The sequence below is a fragment of the Melanerpes formicivorus genome, unplaced genomic scaffold (genome assembly GCF_026170545.1).
Source record: "Melanerpes formicivorus ecotype bairdi unplaced genomic scaffold, bMelFor1.0.p_v2 SCAF_1, whole genome shotgun sequence".
Taxonomy (NCBI): Eukaryota; Metazoa; Chordata; class Aves; order Piciformes; family Picidae; genus Melanerpes; species Melanerpes formicivorus.
Window position 1 is genome coordinate 22,694,748 of NW_027142353.1, and position 22,290 is coordinate 22,717,037.

General features: G+C 45.1%; 1 protein-coding gene across 3 annotated transcripts; it reads left to right on the top strand.

The window, feature by feature from the left end:
• The first annotated feature begins 873 nt into the window (after nucleotides 1–873).
• ING1 (inhibitor of growth family member 1) lies at nucleotides 874–7,797 on the top strand. 3 transcript variants are annotated; one of them, XM_068170967.1, is made up of 2 exons: nucleotides 874–1,723; nucleotides 6,163–7,797. In XM_068170967.1, exons 1-2 carry the CDS (start codon nucleotides 1,582–1,584, stop codon nucleotides 6,864–6,866), a joined length of 846 nt encoding a protein of 281 aa, XP_068027068.1. In that variant the 5' UTR covers nucleotides 874–1,581; the 3' UTR covers nucleotides 6,867–7,797. The 3 variants fall into 3 exon arrangements, with proteins under 3 accessions (XP_068027068.1, XP_068027130.1, XP_068027094.1); XM_068171029.1 differs by lacking the exon at nucleotides 874–1,723 and adding an exon at nucleotides 3,910–3,986; XM_068170993.1 differs by lacking the exon at nucleotides 874–1,723 and adding an exon at nucleotides 4,441–4,462.
• Nucleotides 7,798–22,290: the final 14,493 nt, after the last annotated feature.

Here is a 22,290-nt window from a genome sequence, read left to right on the forward strand (position 1 = left end):
GGAACCGCGGCGAGCCAGCCCGCCCGCATGCGCTGCCCCCAGGCCCTCTGGGAAACGTAGTCGAATTCTACCAGCTGCCGGCGAGTCCATTTTCTCCTCGCTCTGCGGAGAAGTGCGCATGCGCATGCCCTCCCCCCTTCACGTTAACGCCCCTTCTGCCGCGGCCGGTATCCCGGGTAGCGTTGTCATCGCGGCGCCCGCCCTCCCTCCCACCTAGCGGAGATTGGTCGAGGGAACGGCGGGGCGGGATACGAGGGAAGAGGTGATTGGCTGGGGCGGGTGTCACCCGCCGCGGGGATGATTGATGCTGTTGCCCGCTGAGGAGGGAGGCAGCGTTTCTCTTCAGCGTCCGGCGCCGCGCCGGGTACAGCCCTGCCCCCCAAGCGGGATGGTGGTGCACCCCCTGCCGTGGCGCTGCACGGTTCTTAGTGCGCCCCCCGTCCTTTCTAGGAAAGTCTTCGGAGTTGCTCCTTTCGGGGTGAGCGCAGCCTCCGCCACCAGCTGGCAGAAAGCGAGACACTCTCTCCAAAGTCTGTGCCCTACCGTAAAAGCATCTAACTTCCCCTGCTCGTAAGCTCCGGCAGCCCGCCGACGCCACACCGCACACTGTTCCCTCAGCCTCCCCGTCGGCCGCTCTTCTGGCAGCGTCCAGGCAACTTCACTGGAGCCTCCGCCTTTCCTCTCTCTCCCCCCCCCCCCCCCCCCCCCCCCCCCCGCTTCAACCCCCCCAGCTCGGCCGCGGGGGCTTTCTCCTCACGCCTACGCCGGCACCGAGCCGCCCACCACCCCCTCGCTACGACCGCATCCCTGCTGCCTTCCCCCCCGAACGTGAGTAAGGGGAGGAGGAACGATGAATATGCAGAGAGGCTCATCCCGCCGCGGTTCCGGGAGGGGGAGGGGGAGAGTGTGTGTGCGCGGTGTGTGTGTGCCGTGTGTGTGTATACAGCGCTGGGAGGGGTGCGCATGCGCCATGCGTGGCGGGGCCGAATGTTTCCCAAGTGTTTGAAACTGGTATTTGGGTTTTCCACGTTGGATCAAGTGCGGCGTATGGGAGCGAGGAGGCTGCGTTAATATCACCGGAGAGCAGCGGCGGCGACGGCGGTGAGGAGAGCGGGGAAAGGGGGAGCGGAGGAGAAGCGGAGCAGAGCGGCGCTGGCGCATACAGAGGGGCTGCCGCTGCTCCTGACAGACACTTTACAGAGCACATTTTGTTTCCAGATTGTTTCGGAGGAGCTGGCTTAAGCCCCCCTCCTTTCTCCTCCTCCTCCCTCTTCCCCCCTCCCTTCACACACACAAATCCCTCTGATTGTTCCTACCACCTCCTTCGTGAATTACCCACAACGACAGCCATTCAATCAGCTGCTGCTGGCTGTAGGGGACTAGCGGAGGGTGTGTGTCTCTCTCCCTCTGTTTCATACAAGAGGAGTCAGATGTAGCTTTTCTCGGTTTTTTTGGGGGGGAGCTACGGAGAGAGGTGGGCAGGGAGTGAGCCGTTCATTGGGGTTACCGTCTTTGGAGGGAGCAGCACTTGCTTTCGCACAGACAGAGGTGTGGGGAAGGATATTTTTTTTTCTTTGCCGGATGAAAATGTTGAGTCCTGCAAACGGAGACCAGCTTCACCTAGTGAACTATGTGGAAGATTATCTGGACTCCATCGAGTCTATGCCCTTCGATCTGCAGAGAAATGTCTCCTTGATGAGGGAAATAGACGCCAAATATCAAGGTAAGTGCTTTCTATATGTGTGTGTGTATGTCCGTGTGTGTGATATGAGGCTCGGGGGGGAGGTTGTCTTTCCTTTTCTTCAGAGCTCAGCCTCGGCTCCGTTTGCCCCTCTGCACCCCACAGGGATGGTAGTTTTATTTTCGGGAGGTGAAAGGAGGGAGAAAGACAGGAGAAGAGATCCGAGGAGAGAGAGGGGCTGATCTGCAGCGTTAGCTCTTGTCATGGGGCGGAACAAAAGGTCTCCAGCTTCTCTTATTAAGCAAGGACTCTGCTTTTCTGTGTAAATTGCTGGCCAAGAAGGCGGGGGCAGGGAAGTGGGGTGTGCAGTGCACAAAGGGGGGGCCGTCCTCGGCCGTGGGGCTGAGGTGGAGGGGTTTCGGGGTACGGAAGAAAGTGCTGGGTGGACAGAGAGAGATTACAGCACAACATTTAGGAATGTACAGTATTCATTATGGCTGTAGTAGGGGAGAGAGGCAGCTAGTGAGGGAGGGAGGGAAGGAGGGAGGGAGGAGAGGGGGGCTAGACGAGAGTGGGGGGCAGGGTGTGCTTTCTTCGCTTCGTCCTCGGTGGGTTTCGTTTCACCCCGTGAAACAGCCCTGCTTCGTGATGCAGGGGGGACAGGACTGGCGTGTGCGGTGTGTGGCGTGCGTGTGGGGGCATACGGTCAGGTTTACGGATATGCTGAAGGCTGAAGCGTCCCCTTCCTCCCTCTCTCTCTCTCCCTCCCCCGTGCTGCCGGCACTCGGGGCACGCCGTCCCCATGCCCCACGGGCGGAGAGAAGAAGCCAGTTTGTGCAGGGCACGGGGCAGCTTTGTCACTTGCTCGCTGGTGTCCGCTCGGGAAGGGGGGAGGGGACGGCTTTATTGGGTACTGCCGACAACAGTGACAGCCGGGGTGCCGGGCCGGGAGGACCCCTTCTCCCTCGCCCCTCCCGTGCATGGGCCATTAGGGGTAGTGGGTAGCGAGCCCTGCGGTTCCCCCAGCCGATCGTTAGGCAGCCCGCCACGGGGTCTGGCGGCTCCCAGGGGAAGAGGCTGGAGGAAACTTCCTCGGGAGGCCGCGGACTGGCGGGCGGGGAGGGCAGGGCGGGCAGTACGCCTCTAGCGCGCTGTAAGAACATTCCACATTGGCAAGGGGCGCCTCCGCGCTTTGCTGGGGACTCGGCGTTGTTGCGGCTTTTATGGACGTCCCTCGTTAGCATATCGCAGCTCGGCCCGCCTCCCGAAGGGCTGATAGGGGGAAAGCCTCTCCACGGGCCGGCCACGGCCCGCCTCCTCTCGCCGATTGGTTATTGGGCCAGGCTGTTCCGCCTTGTGGCCCGCCTCCTCGTGACGTTCGAGAAGCAACTTTTCTGTGGGTTGATTTGAATATCTCGGCCTGCCCCGGCCTGTGGGTTCTGATTGGCCGGGGCCGTGGCAGCGGGCAGGCCAACCTTGGGTATTCAGAGTGTGACTGACATGTCTCGGTATGAAGGACGCAGTTCTTCCCGCCGCCTCTTGCTCGTGAATGGCGCGACCGTGCTAGAGGGGGCGGGCACAAGCTCGGGTTACCCGCAGCCATTGGCTGCTGCTTTATTATTTTAGTCTTATGGTTAGTTCTGGTTCCGATTTGGAACACAGGGCCAACGGGGGCGGGCTCTCCCCGTCGGCGCTTCTGATAGGCACAAAAGTGGGCGGGTCGCTCCTTCTCTCCGCCCTGTTGCCCTCCGCCTCCTTCCCCTCCCGCTCCCCTGTTACTCTGCGAACTGGGGGAACCACTGCCGGTTTCCTGCCGGAGAACAATAGCTGCGCCGTCACTTCCGGGGGCGTCGCCGCTGCGCCGGTTGCTAGGAGATAGCAGTCTCCTTGGCCTGGAGGGACTAGGTCTCTTGTCGGTCGGCCGGCCAGTGGGGGAATGTTGTTCAAGGCTGGGACCGGCCACCACTGTGACGGTGATGCCTGGGACCCTCCCTTCCCTGTGCTTCCTTCCCAGGCCATGGAGCACGCGGGTTGCTGGGTCTGTCGTGGGGCGGAGCTGCCGGGGCGGGACGAGCCCAGCTCTGCGGCGGGGGCGGGGGCTGACGGACGGCCCTGAAAGCGGCGGGTGGCGTCGCAGAATGGGGCGGGTTTTGGCCGTGCCCGGCACGCTGTCGGCGCGGCTGAGGCGGTCTCTGCTGGTTATCGTCCCGCCGGCTGGCATCCCGATGTGGTTTCTGGTGCTCGGGAGGTGTCGGCTGTCCAGCGCTGTTCACCTCGGCAGTGGTATGGGAGCCCCTTCACCAGGGTGCGTGGGCATGTAGCCCTGTAATCGGTGGTGTCTCCCCTTTTGTGAGGGCTATGAAGGCGTTCTGAGAATAAAGCTTTGACAACATACGGCACCTTTTTTCTTTCTTTCTTTTTGTTTGTTTTCGTTATTTGAATGGTCTTTGTGTTGCTGGGGGTGTGCATTCACAGCTGGGAAGCAATTGCGTAATACGCAATCGTGCAAAACTCGCTTTCTGATCTTTCGGTTACAGCACGCCAGTGAAAAACAGTTTTCTGCAGTTCCTATAAACGCAGCCTCCTTGGGGCGGGCAACTTCAACTGAGCATGCCGGTATGAGCAAGGGTGCTGCAGTCCTCTTCCAACAGCTGTCAAGCTGTTTCTTTTAGCCGGTGCTCCTTGAATAACATGATTCTGACACTCAAGCTAAGAAAACATTTCTGCTTGCTTGCAGTTGTGAGAAAGCATCGCTCACACGACGTCTTACATACTAGCTGTGTAAGTGCCCTAGGACACATGTGACAGGGCTTTGCAGAGTTAAAGATCATTGCAGCCAGGTATTCCTCCTGCATAATACAGCTGTTTCAGGAGGTGGTATGGCGCTGTATGTAGTGTTGGTGTGTATATGCAGTGCTAGAATTGAAGTTTCTGTAATGCTAGCTTAAGTCATTAAGTTGCCAATTATTTTGTGGTATTGAATGCCTGCTTCTCAGATTGAGATGGGTTGAACTGATGACATCAGTCAAGTGCTGAAACTTTAGAATAGAAAACTCATGCATTTCTGCCATTAGAAATACTTCAGACTGGATTTTTATTCTTCCCAAATGCTTCATCTGATGTACATCTGGGTGTTTTTTTGGTGTTGACAGCTGTTTGGGTGAGAAAACTTGCATAAACTTTCCATGTGAATTTAGGAACATATCTGTGTATTTAAAATGGTCTATCCAGCCAAGACAAAACCTACATCACAGGATAACTATTAGTTGCATATATATAATTCTCTTAGTAAACAAACAGAGTTTGAAAAAGTTTTGGTAGTACTATTTGCATGTATAAGAGATTTTAGGTTGTGTTTGAGGTTAGATTTTCTATATCAGTGTATTTTGCTGCTCTAGGGCAAAATCTTCTAACCTGAAAAAAAAAATAAAGAGAGAAATCAGAGCAGAAAGGAGAAACAGGAAAAACATTCTACGTGTTTTTGAGGACTTGGTATGGGAATGCTGAGTGTCTTCTATCTTTGAGTTTATTTGAGTATTGTAGTGAAACTCAAAAGCTTAGAAATAAGTTTCTAGAACCATTCCTGAAATTTTAAATACTTCGGTGCACTGTTGAAACAATCCTTGAAGTACAATTCAAGATCTAATGTATCTTCATTTGTTGCCATTTTAATTCAAAAGTTCTAACTCCTCTGTTGTTGTATATAATTTCCTAACTTTATCTCTTCCTCTGCAGTAAACATTTAATGGAGATTCTGTTTCTGTGTTTCAAAAAGTAAGCAGCATATGTTTTACAGAAAGTAAAAATTCTCCAGACTTCTTGGATATTGTAATTCTAATTCTGTAGTCCTAGCCATTTAAGTGGACTCACATCTTCAGCAAAAGTTACTGAGCAGTACTGGATGAAATTTGCCGTAGATTAGAGTCTTAGCCCTGTGTATTTGGAAATCTTCTGTATCAGCTGTCGATTATGGTAGTGATTAGTAAGTAACTCAGCATCTGATTTCTCACTGGTTTGTGCTTTCTTTCTCTCCCACTCTCTCTCTCCCACTCTCAGTCATTCACTAAAAATATTAATGTTGTTACATAGAAAATACCCAGGAGAACAACCTATTCATTTCCCCTATCTTTTCACAATTAATGTTGGAACTTTTGCTGGTGTGTGTTTGTTTAGTTAGTGTGGTTTAATTGCTGATAAGTTTAAAGGGAAGAATTGTCAACATGCATACAATTATATGTAGTCATTTTTTCCTTCTAAATCAGCATTTGCATTCTATTCCCATGGGACTGGCTAGAAGAGAAGTAATCCACTGGAGTCAGGAGCCTCCTGTCAGATACCAGCAGCTTCAGGGAATCTGCCTTTGCTCAGCTTTGTGAATTACAAAATGGTGTTGCTGAATGGAAAGAACAATACAGGAAGGCTTTGTTCTGCCATTCTTGCTGTTGAAAATATTTATAGTTTTTTTTGTTTCTTCCTTGCAGAGATTCTGAAGGACCTGGATGATTACTATGAAAAATTTAAACGAGAGACAGATGCCGTGCAGAAGAGAAGAATGTTGCACTGCATACAGAGAGCCTTGATTCGGAGTCAGGAACTAGGAGATGAGAAGATCCAAATCGTCAGTCAGATGGTGGAGCTCGTTGAGAACAGAACGAGGCAAGTGGATAGCCACGTGGAACTGTTTGAAACTTGTCAAGAACCTAATGATACCACTGGAAACAGTGGGAAAGCCAGCCAAGACAAGTCAAAGAACGAGACAATCACACAGGCTGAAAAGCCCAACAACAAGAGATCCAGGCGGCAAAGGAACAATGAGAATCGAGAAAATGCTTCAAATAATCACGATCATGATGACATCACCTCAGGAACTCCAAAGGAGAAGAAAGCAAAAACATCCAAGAAGAAGAAACGCTCCAAGGCCAAAGCAGAAAGGGAAGCTTCTCCCCCAGACCTTCCTATTGACCCTAATGAGCCAACATATTGCTTGTGCAACCAAGTCTCCTATGGAGAAATGATAGGATGTGATAACGACGAGTGCCCCATTGAGTGGTTTCACTTTTCCTGTGTGGGACTCAATCATAAACCGAAGGGCAAATGGTATTGCCCCAAATGTAGAGGAGAAAACGAGAAAACTATGGACAAGGCATTGGAGAAGTCTAAAAAAGAAAGGGCCTACAACAGGTAGTTTGTGGACTTTGCATAGCAAAGAGAAGTAAAACCACCAAACCAGTGTATTTATTGTCAGTGTCACCTTTGTTGAGGTGAAAGGATTGTAAAATGTATATTTTTAAAGCAGGTTTAAAACTGAACCATTCCTGTTATAGGGACGGCAATAAGCAATTTTGTTTTTATTTGGTAAACTGTAACAAGAATGTGGTCTGTGGACCAATGTATTCCAAAAGTAAAGTTACAAGAGTTTAAACTGAATATTTGGGTGGGTCTTAAAAGATAAATTACTACTTCTTTTTTCCTTCTTCTTTGTTTTTTAGTGCTGCTAGCACTTTTCTCATTAAAATTTTGATGACAAATATCTCTGCAATGTACCTTTGTTTTCTTTAATGAAAAATGTTACTTAACCTTTTGAGCAAAAATTGTTAAATAGTTTCTCCATCTGGTTGTATCTGAATAAAGCTGCAATACATCACAAATGTAACTTCTTTCTCTGAGAAGCATTGCAAGAGGGAACAAAAGGAGGGTATACAATTTGGTTCCTGCTACAAAGTGTCAGTATAACACTTCAACAGCAAATGTTTAAATAGGCTTAGAGGATTATTTAAATTACCAACAAAAAAATAAATCAGTGGTTCAATTTTACACAATAAATATTTTATATGCTGGCCAAGTACCACAAGGGCCATTTTAAAATGACCGAATATGTTTTATATTTAACCAGGAAGTGGTTTAGGAATGACACTTAACATAAACAAAGCTTTATACTGTCGCAGATAGTAGAGCAGCAGTGTTTAATTTGTTTAAGTTGTATAAATGTACATTTTTAAGTGAAGTTGCACTTACTGTATTATACTTGGAAATGCAGCCAAATGCCATTGTGTAACCAATGTGCATTTCCTGCTGTGTGTATGAAAATTGTACAGCTGTGATACTAAGAAATAAATGAAACAACTTTGACAGTTTGCTTTTAGCAATCATGTTTAATGATCATTCATGTAGCTTAAGAAAAAAGAAAAATTGTCTTTAACTTTGAAAGCTCCACCAAGCTGCTGCTAGGAAGCCTGAAACTGTTGTAGTGGTAACCAAATTACAGTGTTGATAATGAATCTTCATAGACTGTATAGCCGGCAAGGTCGTAGGTGAGCCAAAATAGCATTTAACTTTCCATTCAGCTCTGCTCTTTTTGTGCTTGCAGTCATTCCCAGGCCCAGGCCTTTATCTAAAAATCAATAGTATAGAGCTGGTGTAGTTCAGTTGTTTTCATGGTTTTACAATATGGACATAAATTATTTGATGTTTGTTATCAGCAGAAAGACCTTCTGTGTTACAGCATTTTCACAGTATTATTGCAGCCATTCCAGGGCAGGCATTTTTATTCTTCATGGTCGCTTCATACTAAAGCCTACTACCTATTGCCAAGGTGCTATGCATTAGATTAGGTACCCCAAGCATGTGTCACTTAGCTTTATAGCAAGTCCTGGTCGGACTGTTTCGTTAGCCTGTGTGATTGGAATGGTTGATGTTCTGGTTGAGCTAATTTTGCCTCCTTGTCCTGCTCTGGGCCTTCATTGCAAGTAAGGAGGGAATAGGACCAGCAATAGGAAAGCCATAGAAGTGAAATCAGGTGGGTCAGACCAGAGACTAATACAAATATGGGAGTCCAGAGTTGTTTCTTGTAATGGAACACAGCATTCTCTGAGAATTTATAACTCTTGTTTTGCCTCCCGAACAGTGAAACCATGCCACTGACATGATGCTGCTGATGTATTCCAGCAGGTCTTTTTGTTGGAAGCAGGGAAGACAAGATTTTGGATGAACTTGAGGCAGATGATGTGGCTCAGTGTTTTTTAAAGATTTACTGAAAAACCCCAAGGTGTGCCAAATCATGTTGAATGTGTGTTCCCTGGCAGGCAGACACACACACAGTGACAAGCAGAAGTCCTGTTTTTTCTTTGCAAATATGTCCACAGAGTGCATGTCCATGTATGTTTCTAGTTGGTACACAGCCACATTGCACCCAACTATCTGTGCCCTGGGCAAATGACCTGCTCCTGAGTGGTTTAGAGTTGATGTGTAATTATTCACTTTTCTCTTTACTGTCTAAAGCCTTCTTGTTTCCATTGCACTGTACACACTGGTCTGTCTTGCTCCTGCCTCCACTTGTGGTTGTTGTAGCTAATCCCAATGTTTCTGGTCTTCTCTGCCCGAGCCGTTCCGCTGTCCTCCCATCAGCCTGTGCTGAGAACATTGATACTTGGGAGGATTGTAGTAGTGAAACCCCAGTGGAACTTTGTAAAGGATCCAGGGCTGATGGCTTCACACTGAGTTTTTTTTCATACAATGCCTGCATTGGTTCTGCAGGGTGTTTTGAACATGAGAAGCCCAAAGAAAACCACAAAGGTGCAAAGAAGCATCATAAGAAAGTTCATTTAAAAGATGGGTTGGTAAAGTGATATTTATACTGCCCTTAAACAAATGTGTTTCCAGCTACTGAAGGCTGGCTGTGATCTCCTGTATTTCAGTCTGTTGTAGAAGACAGCTGCTGATCTGCAGAGCAGCTCAACGCTAGATCCTTTTCCACATTTTTCCAAGAGTTATATTCCCAACTCACCCTGTAACAGGCTGCAGTGTTGTTCTGATGCTTGACCCCAAGGCTTGACTGGACCAGCGCAGTACCATTTGACAGATCTAGTATCAGTTGAGAAGTGAAATTAATTACTTCGGAGATTTCAAGGGAGTCTACTGTGGCACTAAGCTCTTTGCTGATGGAAGTGAAGTCATGTCATGTTAAAACTCACACGCTGCCAAGTGCTGTGGGCTGTAAAAAACTTCGTCCTGGCTTTGGTATCTTGTCTAAAATGCTGTCTTTACAAATCCTTTCTTAGTTATTTGCAGTGAAATTAATGGGCCAGAGGAACTGCCATGATTTGAGCTAGTTTTCCTCATTTCTTTGTGATAGATCAGCTAATTTGCAAGCTTCCTTACAGTGCCTGGCAGGGAGACAGTGCTGTCATTTGGGGAGATCATGTGCAGGTCTAAGAAAACATCTGAATCTCTGTGTGATCTTTCCCTCTGAGGCTGCCAACAAAAGGGCTGACTGAGAGGAATGGTCTCTAGGAGCTGAGCTAAAGCTTTTTAGCTCACAGAAGGCTGTGTTGCAATTCAGCAAGGCCCTGCACCTGGGGAGGAATAACATCATACACCAGTACAGATTAGGGGTTGGCCTGCTGGAAAGCAGCTCTATGGAGAAGGACTTCGGAGTCCTGCTGGACAATAAGTTATTCACAGGACAGCAACATGCTCTTGTGGCAAAGAAGGTCAATGATATCCTGGGCTGCATTAAGAAGAATGTGTCCAGCAGGTCAAGGGATGTTTTTCCTCTCTACTCTGCCCTGAGGAGACCACATCTGGAGTATTGTGCCCAGTCCTGGGCTCCCCAGTTCAAGAGGGACAGGGAAATACTGGAGAGAGCCTAGTGGAGGGCAATGAGGATGATAAGGGAGTGGAACATCTTACAAGGAAAGGCTGAGAGATCTGGGACTGTTTAGCCTGGAGAAGATTGAAGGGGGTTGCTATTAATGTTTACAAATATCTGAAGGTTGGTTGTCAAGAAGGAGACAGTCTCTTTTCAGTGGTGCCCGGTAATAGGATGAGGGGCAATGGACACAAACTGGAACACAGTTGGTTCCACCTTAACATGAGGACACACTTCTTTACTCTGAGGGTAACAGAGCACTGGAACAGGCTGCCTGCAGAGGTTGTGGAGTCTTCTCTGGAGCCTTTCAAAACCTGCCTGGATGCATTCCTGTGCGACTTGCCCTAAATGAATGTGATATGGCAGAGGGGCTGGACTCGATAATCTCCAGAGGTTCTTTCCAACCCCCTACCATTCTATGATTCTAACTCATTTCCCCCATGCTAGTGAGCAGCTATGAGATATGGTAGCATTAATATAGGATATAAAAGTCAGCAGGTAAGCAGCAGGAATTGCAAACTTCTTGAAGTTATCACTGAAAACATTCAGGCAACTGTAGTTACTGCTGATCTGTGATAGGTGTCACAAGTAAGTCTATACTGTGTTGCTTGAACACTTGAGCTGATGAAGTGACTGACTGACTACTGAAAAACACCATTTCAGTGTTCAAGGCAATGGACCTGGCAGCAGACCTTACACATGTAATGTCCCTGTCCAGATTGTTCTGCAGTAGGGTAGCTGGCAGTGAAGAGCTGGTGCTGAAGGCACAAGTTAGAGAAAGTACAAGGCAACAGAGAGGGAGCCCTTTGGGTGCTCAATTGCAGAATGCTCCCCACAGGACAGAGAGAACCACTATGAGCCTGAAACACCAGAGCAAAGCATGCCAATTAAGCAGAACTGCTATCTCCATTAAGCAGCAGCAGCCCTGGCCATGTGTATCATTAGGTTTAAATAAGTTCCTTACTAATTAAGCACAGTTGTTGATAAACTGTGTCCTAATTTCTTGAAGCATACTGAGTAAGTACAATTGAATCAGACAGTATGCTTCGTCTCATTTTTTGATTGGATATTTTAGTTCATCTTTGTAATTACAATGAAAGAGATAAGATACTAAGGAGACTCTCACAAAGTATAATTTAAAAAAGCTTCCTATCATAGAAATGTTTCAAAACAAATGTCAGTATCCTTGGACTGCTTTCTGTTTTTTTAGTTAGACTTAGTATCATCCTTATGACCTAATTGTGTGCATAAAAGAGTGTACTTCCGTATCCATATCCATATCTCAAAAGAGCTAATAATTTCTCACTTTCAAGTATCAAAAGTAGTGTAAACATTCAATGTAATGTAACAAAACCCAACCAAACTGACAAAAACCCAAGCAAAACCACAAGCTAATAGTGCTTCACAGAGCTTCTTACTTTCCCTGGTGTTATTCAAATCCCAGATGTAAGAAGTAGGAGAAATGATGCACCAAGGAAGAACATCAAAGCAAACAATATCTATATAAACAAAGTATGTATAGGGAGTGCTTAGAGATGATATTAAGGTTTTCTTCTGAATTCAGGGTGCTTAGACTACTTTCCCCAGTAAGCATTTCTTGTTGGTAGTCAAGAAACAGCTAAGGTACCTCTGTCCCCTTTCACAGCAGGGGAGCTGTGTTAGTGGCCAGGACAGGGGTGTGGAGGACTGGTGGCTCTCCTCAGTTGCAGGCTTTTGCCTGTTAATGTGTGAAGCCTGATTAATAGGTGAAATTAATCTTTCAGTTCACTTTATAGGCAGCTTTGCCAATGGTGGTTACCATCCCTTGTCCTGGCATGTGTTACTGGTCCCTCTGCAGGACCTTACCACTCTTGCTGCTCCCCTAGAAGAAGTCAAAAGGTGCTTGATACCAAGAGGTACCAGTGTTTAAATTTCCACCTCTTACTTGAGAAATGTAAGTAAATAGTGTGGCTGAACATCCTTGAGAAGTACTGCTGGCTTTGCTGCCCTGAGTAACTTGGTATTTCAGCTAACCAATTTTAAAGACTTTGCATACTATACAGCTAACAAGATCACAGATTCTGACATGCTGCAGTTACAAAGTGTGTGGAAGTAATCCTGGTCAGATGGATAGACACTTTGTGCAAAAATTCCTTTCAGTTGTTGGAGTGAAAATCCAATCTCTTCCAAATTTTAGGCAACTAGTGAAGCAGGGACCAAAGATGTGTCTGAAATTGCAGAATTCCTTGCAATACAGTAATTTGTATGACAGTTTTGTGTGCGCTGTGTGCTTGTGCACTGCGCTTGTCCCCCAAGAAAGTTTTAAGGCAATTCCTCAGATTGCTTGTCATATGTAGTTGCATGGGTATTGGCAGAAAAAGTTCATTTCTAAGCATCTTCAAGTCATTACTTTTATTTTCAATAGCTTACTTGACAAGTCAGCCTCTCTCTATGGCCACTGTCTGAGGCTGAGGGCTGGAAGGGACTTGCTGGGAGCTGCAGAGGATGCAGGCAGTAGGTGTCTTCATGTTGGTGGTATGTCACTTGTCTGTATGGGTGCTCACTGAACTGGGTCTGAACTTCTTCTGCTTCATGCTTTCGGGAAAGGATCAGGACACAAAGCAAATGGAGTGATCTCTTGCATCTGGCTTGCTGACAAGTCAGGTAAGGCCCTAAGAAATTAACATATCTAGGGCTGGTAACAACATTACTAAACAAACAAAAAAACCCAAACAGTTTGTGTATATATATTTAAAATCAACTTGGGTCTTTTACGTTTAAGACAGGTACACTCTTTACACTCCTATTCTTTGGAAGAATTAATGCAATTTAAATTACTGTTGATCCCTCAGTGTTATACATCCTGAACTCCCTCATCATCATACAATACACTTTGCTAATTTGATTTCTTATTTTCCCCAAAATAAATCAAACTAGAAAAAAGAGAAGGCTTTTAGTGGTAAGGATGAGAAACCCAAGCGAATTGCGCATAAACTATTTACCGGCATACAGAAAGGAATGTTTTGCTATGTTAATTAAAAGATATATATCAGGGCACTTTTCTTTGTGCCAGCCTCTCTTTCCTTGAGATTTGCATGGTTTCATCTGAAATAAAATGCTCTGTTCTCATAATAGCTTCTTCAGCCTTATAACTTTGGGAATAGACAATTTATTGCAAGCCATATCAGTAAAAGTTGAATTGTTAGATGCACCTTCCAAGCAGTGATTTTCTTCAACAACTCAAAGATTAAGGGCAATTCTTTCAGAAAATTCCCTTGAGCCTGAATGCTTTAGTTTGTAGGTGTCCCTGGAGGACATTGAAGGTAGAAGGAAAGTAATGTAACATGTCTAAAACTTTAATCAAGCCTAATCTACAGCCGCATTTACTTAAAAATTTTGATCATGATTAGATCAGTTTGGTTTAGTATCTCTGCAGAAGAGAAATATGATTGTTTGGATGCCCTGATTTTGCATTTCTGTGCTTTATCAAGATTTGATCTATTTTGTGGTTTGTCTCAGTTTTTTTATCCATTGACCCTATTCTGTTTGGAACAGAGACAGCTCCAAGAAGACAAAAGTAGTATTTTTAAATTAAAATTACTGATACTGCCCTAAATCCTTGTTATCCACACTCATAAAAAAAAAAAAAATATATAAAAATATATATAACGTAATTATTATCTAAATAATACAATAATTATATATTTATATAATATATAAATATATATAGTGTATAATACAGAAGGTGTCATGAAAGCTCCTTTATGCTGACCCTTAGAATCAACCTGAAAAAAACTTTACAAAAGGAAGAGAGGGACTTGTGAAGCGTGGAAATAAGGCTACAATATCAAGATAAACAGCTAGACTTTTGATATCAAATGTAATCCTTCCTGGGCCACAAAAGTTCAAAGTAGTTCTAGATAAATAGCTTCAGGGGAGATAGAGCATCAGATTTCCCCAAAAGATAAACACAGTGTGTGTGACACTTCTGATAGTTTTGATGAAAGGACAGGAGTTTGTTGTAAGTGTTACCAAGGTGTCCTATCATCTACAGATGATATTTTACAGAGGGCAGCGCTGGCCAGGAGGTAGCACCTATGTCCATGAAGGTTTCAGGGTAAGCCAAAGAACCTTCTTTGTGCAAGTCATAGGTGAAGGGTCCATTTACCATGTTCAGCAGAGCAGAAGTGGGCAAACTTGCATTTGACCTCAAGTCCTGTCAAGTCATAGCTAAGCGAGTTTCTGAAAACCCACAAATGCTAACTTCTATGTGTAAACTGTCAGTGTTTCCCACAAGGAACTGAGGCAAACATCAAATGCTTGTATTTCAGAAAATATTTCAGGCATTAAGCGAGATTCGTTATCTAATGCTACTAGCATGTAAAAGGTGAAAACAAAGGAACTTATGAAGGACTAGTTGAAAAGCTCTGAACCTTTTCAACAAAACTCAGGAAGAAAGTGTATTTTTATTTCTGAAATTGATGTAAATCTTATTTTAGTTGTTTCATCTGACTTTAGGAGGGTTCATTGGCTAATCCTTTCTAATGCAGGGCTTTTAAGGATTGATTTCTTGCTTGGAGTAAAAACCAGAGGCAGAGACTCAGATGTTATCAGTGCAGGTTGCTCCATTTTATACTGCACTATCATCTGTTCTTTCTGAACAGCAGAGATTTCCTCCAGTGAAAATACAGGTAAGGTATCTCTGCTCCATACCAAAGCAGCTGCTGGGGGCTGTTTTGTTAGCACCTTGCACATGCTGGTCGACAAGGGGATTTTGTCTCCAAGGTCCCTGTACTTACCCTAATGGAAACCCCTTAGGACACGTCCCCTTGACAGATAGACAAGAATCTTACACCCAATCTTTTTTGCACTCTTTTTTTTTTTTTCCCCTTTTGTGGGGGGAACTGTCAGAGGGGTGTAACATGCATGAGTGGATGTGCTCCATTCTTTGCAATATACTGAATGAATCTTTGAAAGATTATTCAATTACTTCTACTGGACAGTCTGTGGTAGTGTATGCACGCCGTGGACTGAGAAGTTCTGTACATGCTTGCAATACAAGGTGACAGCAGTAACTATAGAGCCGCCTCTCCTTGTCCAGCACTGCTGGAACTTGGACAGGCTTTCGGGTACTGGGTTACATTTTGGCTATGGATGCTCAAAGAATTGCTATAAGATTAAGATTCCCAGTAGCCAGCTATCTGAAGGGAATTTCCCTTCAGGGAAGTGTGAACATTTCTCATTTCACACACTCCCAAATAATTTTAAGTAAACTGGGATGATCAAGAAGGTGATCACAGGACAGAGGTGAAAGGATGGTACATAAATTATGCCAGGTGTGCAGATGACATTTTGTGTGTAGCATGATTGGGAAAGTTGGTTTATATGATCATCTTTAAAACAAAACAAAACAACCAACCAACCAACCAAAAACCAGCATCAACAACAACAACAACAACAAAAGCCCTAAAGGGACATTCTGGGGAGCTGTGAGTGGCTCAGCTTCACTTTAGTCCCAGGGAGAATCATGGAACACACTTCTGGGCACATGAAAGTGAATGAGAGCCTTGGTTTTACCAAAGACAAATTAAACCTGATCAACCTCTTGGCCTTCTGTGATAAAATGCCCAGATTTGTGAATGAGAGAACACTAGATCTCATTTACTTCAGCTTTAACCAAGTGGATGCTGTTCATGCAAACTTTAGCAAGACTTTCAAACTTGTCTCCCATAATATTCATGCATATAAATTGGGAATTTGCAGTCTGTATGCATGGGCAACTGTATGGGTAAACAGCTTTTGGACGGTTGGGCTCAGGGGGTCATAATTAATGGGTCATATGCCTTCCTTCTGGGAGCTGGTAATGAGTGGAACACTGCAGGTGTGTCCAGTGACCTATCCTGTTTAACATAATTTTCATTACTTGAAGGATTTGTGTGCTCTCTTGTCAAGGTTACACCAAACTGGGGTGGAGATATTAGTCATTAGGTGCAATGCTGGAGCTGCTATCTGTCAGGACCTATACAGGTTGGGGCGGGGGCATCAGGAACCTTGTGCAGTTCAGCGAGGACTGTTGAATGCACCTCTCCAGAAGTTCCTGGGGAAACACCTGCTAACTCTTATTTCAGTGGTTAGAATTCACTGAAGCACTGAGCTTGTTGCTTCTTCTGTGGGGATCAGCACTGTAATGGAAAAGTAAATAAGCAGAATAACCCTATTAAACCATCCTTAACACATGCTGACAGAAGTCTACAGCTCTGGAATCTTGCAGGGTGATAATGTTTCTTTTTCTTGAAAAAAGGTGTTCCATGGTGATTTCTTTTCTGTCAGATACAAATGGATGAAAATATATCACTAGCTTTTCTAGCCCTTTTCCTTAGCTGGGGTGCAGGAGAAGGGAGTCCCTGAATTATATAGTTTATCTGAAAGTTTATGTTTTGTTTTGCTGTGCTTCAGGCAAGTTCCCAGCTCCCCACATCTTATTTCTGATCAATTTTGGACAAATCCAAAACCTGACATCTGGTTTTGGCTGCTTGTTTGTATTAGTGCTTTAGCAGCTGGGTATGAACAGAGCTGTTTGAAATGTTCACAGTGGTAGAAAAATATCTGACAGTGAAACACTTCACAATTCTGAGTTTCCTAAATAAACTTCTGCAGCAATGGGATTTTCTGAGCTTAGCTGTCTATGTGACCAGAATAATGTGGAACTTGTCTTTTTGAGGTGGTGTTTTCATAATTGCAGTTTTATTTCTATATATCCTGTAACTCAGTAACAGGAGATTCACAGTGAAGATATTATATTTATCAAAAAGGAAGATGACATTTTTGATGTAAAGGTTGAAAAAAATCAGGAAAAACTGTGCACAGGCCTATATTGTGGGTCAGGAGCTGGTGCCTTTGTCACCTTTCCCTCTACGCAAGGCATGAAATCCCACGCTGGTGTGGCTGTATTTGCTTCTGCTGTGATGCCTGGAAGTGTGCACCTGGGCATAGCAGTCGTTCCACACCTACCCAAAATATATTGATGTTGTAGGTTCTGGGGAGAAGTGAAGGTTTCTTACAGAACTGAACCTGGTCCAAGATATATATATGGGATGTCATCTGCCTCAGGGCACAGACTTCATATCCTGGGACCTTGATGTAAAAGACTCAAGGGCTGACTAATATATGGCCACAGCCGTGTGCCAAACTGAGAAGAAGAGGGTGTCCCAACAATAAGTTTGCTGACCCACAGCACAGGCAAGTTTGGGACAGTTTTGGGAAAAGGCTCTCTTTAGCAGACTGTTGCTGGACATTATGCCCCTCCTTGCCTCAGGATCCCAGAGGGGAGGTACAAGTGGCAGGCAAAGTCATGGAGCCGAAAGGAACTTTAATCGTGTTATAAAAATAGCAGCTGCGAGCCTTGTGGCAGAGCGGCATGAGCCAAAGATCAAATGAGCTAGTCCCTGTCTCCTCGCATGCCCCAGGAGGTCATGGGGCAGAGCCTTCCACAGGGTCATGAGGGCCTGCCCAGTCCAGAGGGCATGCAGACCATCAGTGAGTGTTTTTCTTGATGACGGTAGTGTGCCTGTGAAACCACAGTTTATCAATTTGCTACAATTTATCTGCTTATGCTAACAGAGAACTTTTTCTGCAGCTTCTGAATTTATTTAGCTCAAAGCAAGAGCAACAAGCTATCATGTATATACTGGAAGTCTACTGTAAGAAGCAAGAGTGAAGATAAACATAAATGAACCCAAAGAACAGGTGCTGCTGAAGAAGACTGGTAATTGGGACTAAACTCTCATTCACATGCAGAAGCACAGATTTCCACAGATTTTGCATCTCCCATCTCTGACTGTCTACATGCACAGTGTCTTATCACCCTTACCACCCTTCCCATGCTTCCACGCTCAGTTCTGCTGCCAGATGAACCCCTACAGCTTTTACCAAAGACAGATGGAATTTCACATGCTTTTTACATATTTTAAGTCAGTAAGTCTTGTTTTCACAAGATCCAGTACAACTGGGGAGTTCATTTTGTTGTAATAGCAAAGCTTGATTTGTCCTAAGGTTTCCCCGATCCAAATATTGCCAAGCTTTGATGAGGCACATTAAATTACTCCATATGATTTCCTCTGTCAGTATAGAATGTCTTACCCACAATAACTGGGTAAGTGTAGATTTGCCAGTCATACCACGAGGAAAGTATAAAACAGTTGCTAAACACACCAACAAGGAAAATAAATTGGTGTCTCTAAGTTGGAATTGCTGGATAATATGTTTTAAATATGAATATAATAGGATGGCAGCTATTTAAAAAAAAATATTTACAAAAAGGCAGAAGCAAAGAGTGAAGTCAAGGCAGATAGATACCTTCAGGCATTCACATCAAAAAACTTGTTTCTGCTTCTGTGTCCTGTTACTCACTAGAGCAAAGATCCATTTATGCTCACCTGCCTTACAGCAGATTAACTTCCAGTATCAGCATTGAAACCTCTCCAGTTATTACTGCTTTGTGATCCAAGACTTGGATTTTCTACCCTGAAAGACACTGACTTGCCCTGAGCCACTGTGTTCAGGCATCCCCATTCTTTTTCCCATTACACCATCCAAAGGATCCTAGCCACCCCTTTGCAGTGGTTTTTGCCCTGCAGTTTGCAGCTCAGTTCTAGACTTCTGCTAAAACCAGACTTGTTTGCCTTCCAGACCCTTGGAAATCCTCATTTACACAGATGGGAGAATCTGGAGACACCTGAAAGGAAAAGCTTTAGCTGACCCTAGTCCCTTCTCATGGGGCTGCCCACATTTCCTTTGTAGGAGACAGATGAGTAAGCATAGGTGAAATACGGTGACTCCAAGTAAGCAGAGTAGAAGTTGTATTACACATTTGCTTTTCACTGCCTCACCAGACCTTGTGTTTATTTTGCAGATGATGATCTGATCCTCTTAGCAGGAGAGCAAGGGAATGGCATTAGTAGCTAGGGTAGCAATACTAGCAGCTAGGGTTGTCTCAACTCCCTGTTGTCCCGGAATGAGGCCTGCAACATTGTATGCCACTCAGCCTTAGGGAAGCTATAAAACATAGAGACAGCTAGCAGCTAGTGGCAAAGAAAGAGATGGAAAGAAAGACAGATTGAAAAAACAGTTCTCTATGAGTGGCAAGTTTTAGAAGGCTGCTGCAGCAGGACTGTCAGAGCAGCCTGAGCAAACCCTGCTAATTTCAGCCTCCACCCAAACCTTCATGGTACACACCTCTGCCACATGAGAGGCTCCTTCATTGATTAAAGAGCAGTCCTTATATTGCAGTATCGCAGCACATTAGAGGTTGGAAGGGACCTCCAGAGAAGTTTAGGCTCGAGGTGAGGAGAAAGTTCTTCACCGAGAGAGTTCTTAGCCATTGGAATGGGCTGTCCAGGGAGGTGGTGGAGTCACCATCCCTGGAGGTGTTCAAGAGGAGATTGGACGTGGAACTTGGTGCCATGGTCTAGTCATGAGGTCTGTGGTGACAGGTTGGACTCGATGATCCTCGGGGTCTCTTCCAACTTTGGTGATACTGTGATACTGTGATTTTAGGAAGGCGCTGTGGAGCTCCAGAGAGAGTGCTGGATGCTGTACATTTCTGAGTGCTCACCTGGCTCTTCTCTGGGCTTATGAGGCTGCTGTCTTTTGCTGGTTCCATTGCTCTGTGCAGCTCAGTTGCCTTAGTGAATTGTACCTTTCATCCGCACTGGCTTCATGTAGACACAGCAGCTATGGAGGAATATACCAGCAGGAAAAAAAGAAATCATTTAAACAGCCTGCCAAAGTGGATTTCCAGCCCCTTTTCTCTGCTCATTGCTGAGTACTGTGCACCCAAAGAGCTACCTACTGGTCTTCCGTGGAGCTGTGATATATGATGCACAGAGTAAGGAGGTGGAGGCCAGTAGCTGTAGTACCACTGGGGTGCTGGTGTCACATGGGACTTCTGCAAGCTGGGATAATTGCCATCTCAGATGTGCACACGTGTGGTCAGCCTATTTTGGCTGGTAAGCTGTTTAATTACAAGCCATCTTTCCATGGCACAGAAGACACCGTTTTGAGAAGTGAAAATTCAGTCCGTGGTACATGTGAAACACCAGCAAGCTGTCAAGCCAGAGCCCTTTAGAGAAATAGCAGACATGGAGAAGTTTTGCTGAGGTCTTGTGACAACCTCAATTTTCTAAATACAGCTCCTCCAGCTCCTGCTTCCCTCACTTCTGCATGGAGGGTACAGCTCAGCTGGCTTTGGCCTCTTTAATCAGATATCTTCAAGTGACCTATAGTCTTTTATGAACCATATCTTTACTTTTCAGGCTGGGAAGCATGGAGACAGGCCAGAAGGAAAGCTAACTGACACTTCTCTTCCCTTAATGCCAGCATTCAGCTCTCACCTCTCCTTTCTGTGTCCACAAAGCAATGACAATCTGCAAGTTTGTAATTACCAGCCCAATGGGCATGAGCTACTAGTGCATTCCTGTAAATTGTTTTGCTCTGAACTAAGTATTATTTACATTTTTCCTTTCTTAGAAACAAGCAATTCAGCAAACAGGCAGTATTAAAAGGAGAGCTTTAACAAAATGTGTACAGGCTGGGGTCTGAACAGCCAGGCTCCCCTTCGAATAGTGATGTTCTTGTCCAGCTCTGCTCAAGCAGCTTCTTTCAAGTCTCTACCTCTTTTTTCCCTCTTCAATATTAAAAAAACCCAACCAACAAACCAACCAAACAAACCAACCCCACACCACCAAACAACAAACCAGCCAAACAAAAAAAGACCCCAACAAAAAACAACCAACCAAGCAGCCACGGTGTTAGGACAAATAAAATTCACTGGTTTTAGAAAACTTGAAAAAATATCAATACTTGCTTTTAAAGACCAAGAATTTATTAACTGAGAACTTCTGGGTGATCGGGAAAACTAAGTTCATTACCTTGTCACTATGTAAAAGCGAAGGCTGAAGTACAGAGGAGGTATCAATGTGTTCAGGGTGACACGGAAAGTTGATTGGAGACCATAGATGGAGCAAGCTGGGAATTCATAGCACATTCAGAGGAGGGCAGAGTAGAATATGGCTTTTATTTTACCAGCAGAAATAGTTTTAAACGGGTGTGGTGTAACATTTCCCCTTCACTTTTAAGTCTGGCTAAAATACATACATCTATTTTTCAACTGAAAACAATTTAGCAGGCAGAACACTTGTGGAAAGGCTTCGCTGGCAGCTGTAGGGAGTCATGCCCTGTCCCTCAGGCTAGGGACAGTTTCCTCCATGCATGCTGCCCAGCCATTGCCTGCCCTTCTCATGCATCAGTGGCTGGGCTGTGAGCAACCACACTGTGGCACCTGGGGAAACCATATTGCTGCTTCAGTTATTTATCATCTTGCCTCAAGATTGATCTGCTGGTCCCTACTTGGACACTTCTAGAGCTTTGCTTTTTATTACAGCTCCTCTGGAACTTTTTATTTGCCTCATTCATATTCTTGGGAAAGATGCTACATTAAAACAGATTCTGTAAATTCCATGGATAATGTACAGCTTCAGTGGCATGGCCTGAAGCTTTTATTGGCAACTGTTATCTCTTAACTACAGATTCTTTTTTGTACACAACTCCTTCCCACTAGCTCCTTTATGGAGAGGTTATTGCTGATGCAATAATTTTGTCAAATACCTGTTTATGATTTTGTTCCTTGAGACTGTAAGAGAAGGAAAGTCACTGCCCAAGAAGGGCATTCAGAGCCAAGTGCCCAGCTTGGAAGTGTGCTTCAATTTTGGTACAGGAGGAGGGTGAAGCAGGAATTGCTGGAGGACATTCTCCAGTTTGTGCTGTGTAGAATTTGTGGCCTGAGGGATTTCCTCTGGTGCTACTTTTATAATCAGCATATGGGAAGGTGTTTGGTGTTTGACAGCAAACACCCTAAATGCCCGTGACTGCAATTAGTGATTACTAGATGCAGCCCTGCTGTTTGCTACTGCTGCAGAGGCATGAC

Bases quoted from the DNA above. Each gene is read 5' to 3' on its own strand.
- ING1 (XM_068170967.1), top strand. From the start codon at position 1,582: ATGAAAATGTTGAGTCCTGCAAACGGAGACCAGCTTCACCTAGTGAAC. The intron at 1,724-6,162 runs GTAAGTGCTTTC...TCTTCCTTGCAG, and splicing joins AATAGACGCCAAATATCAAG to AGATTCTGAAGGACCTGGAT.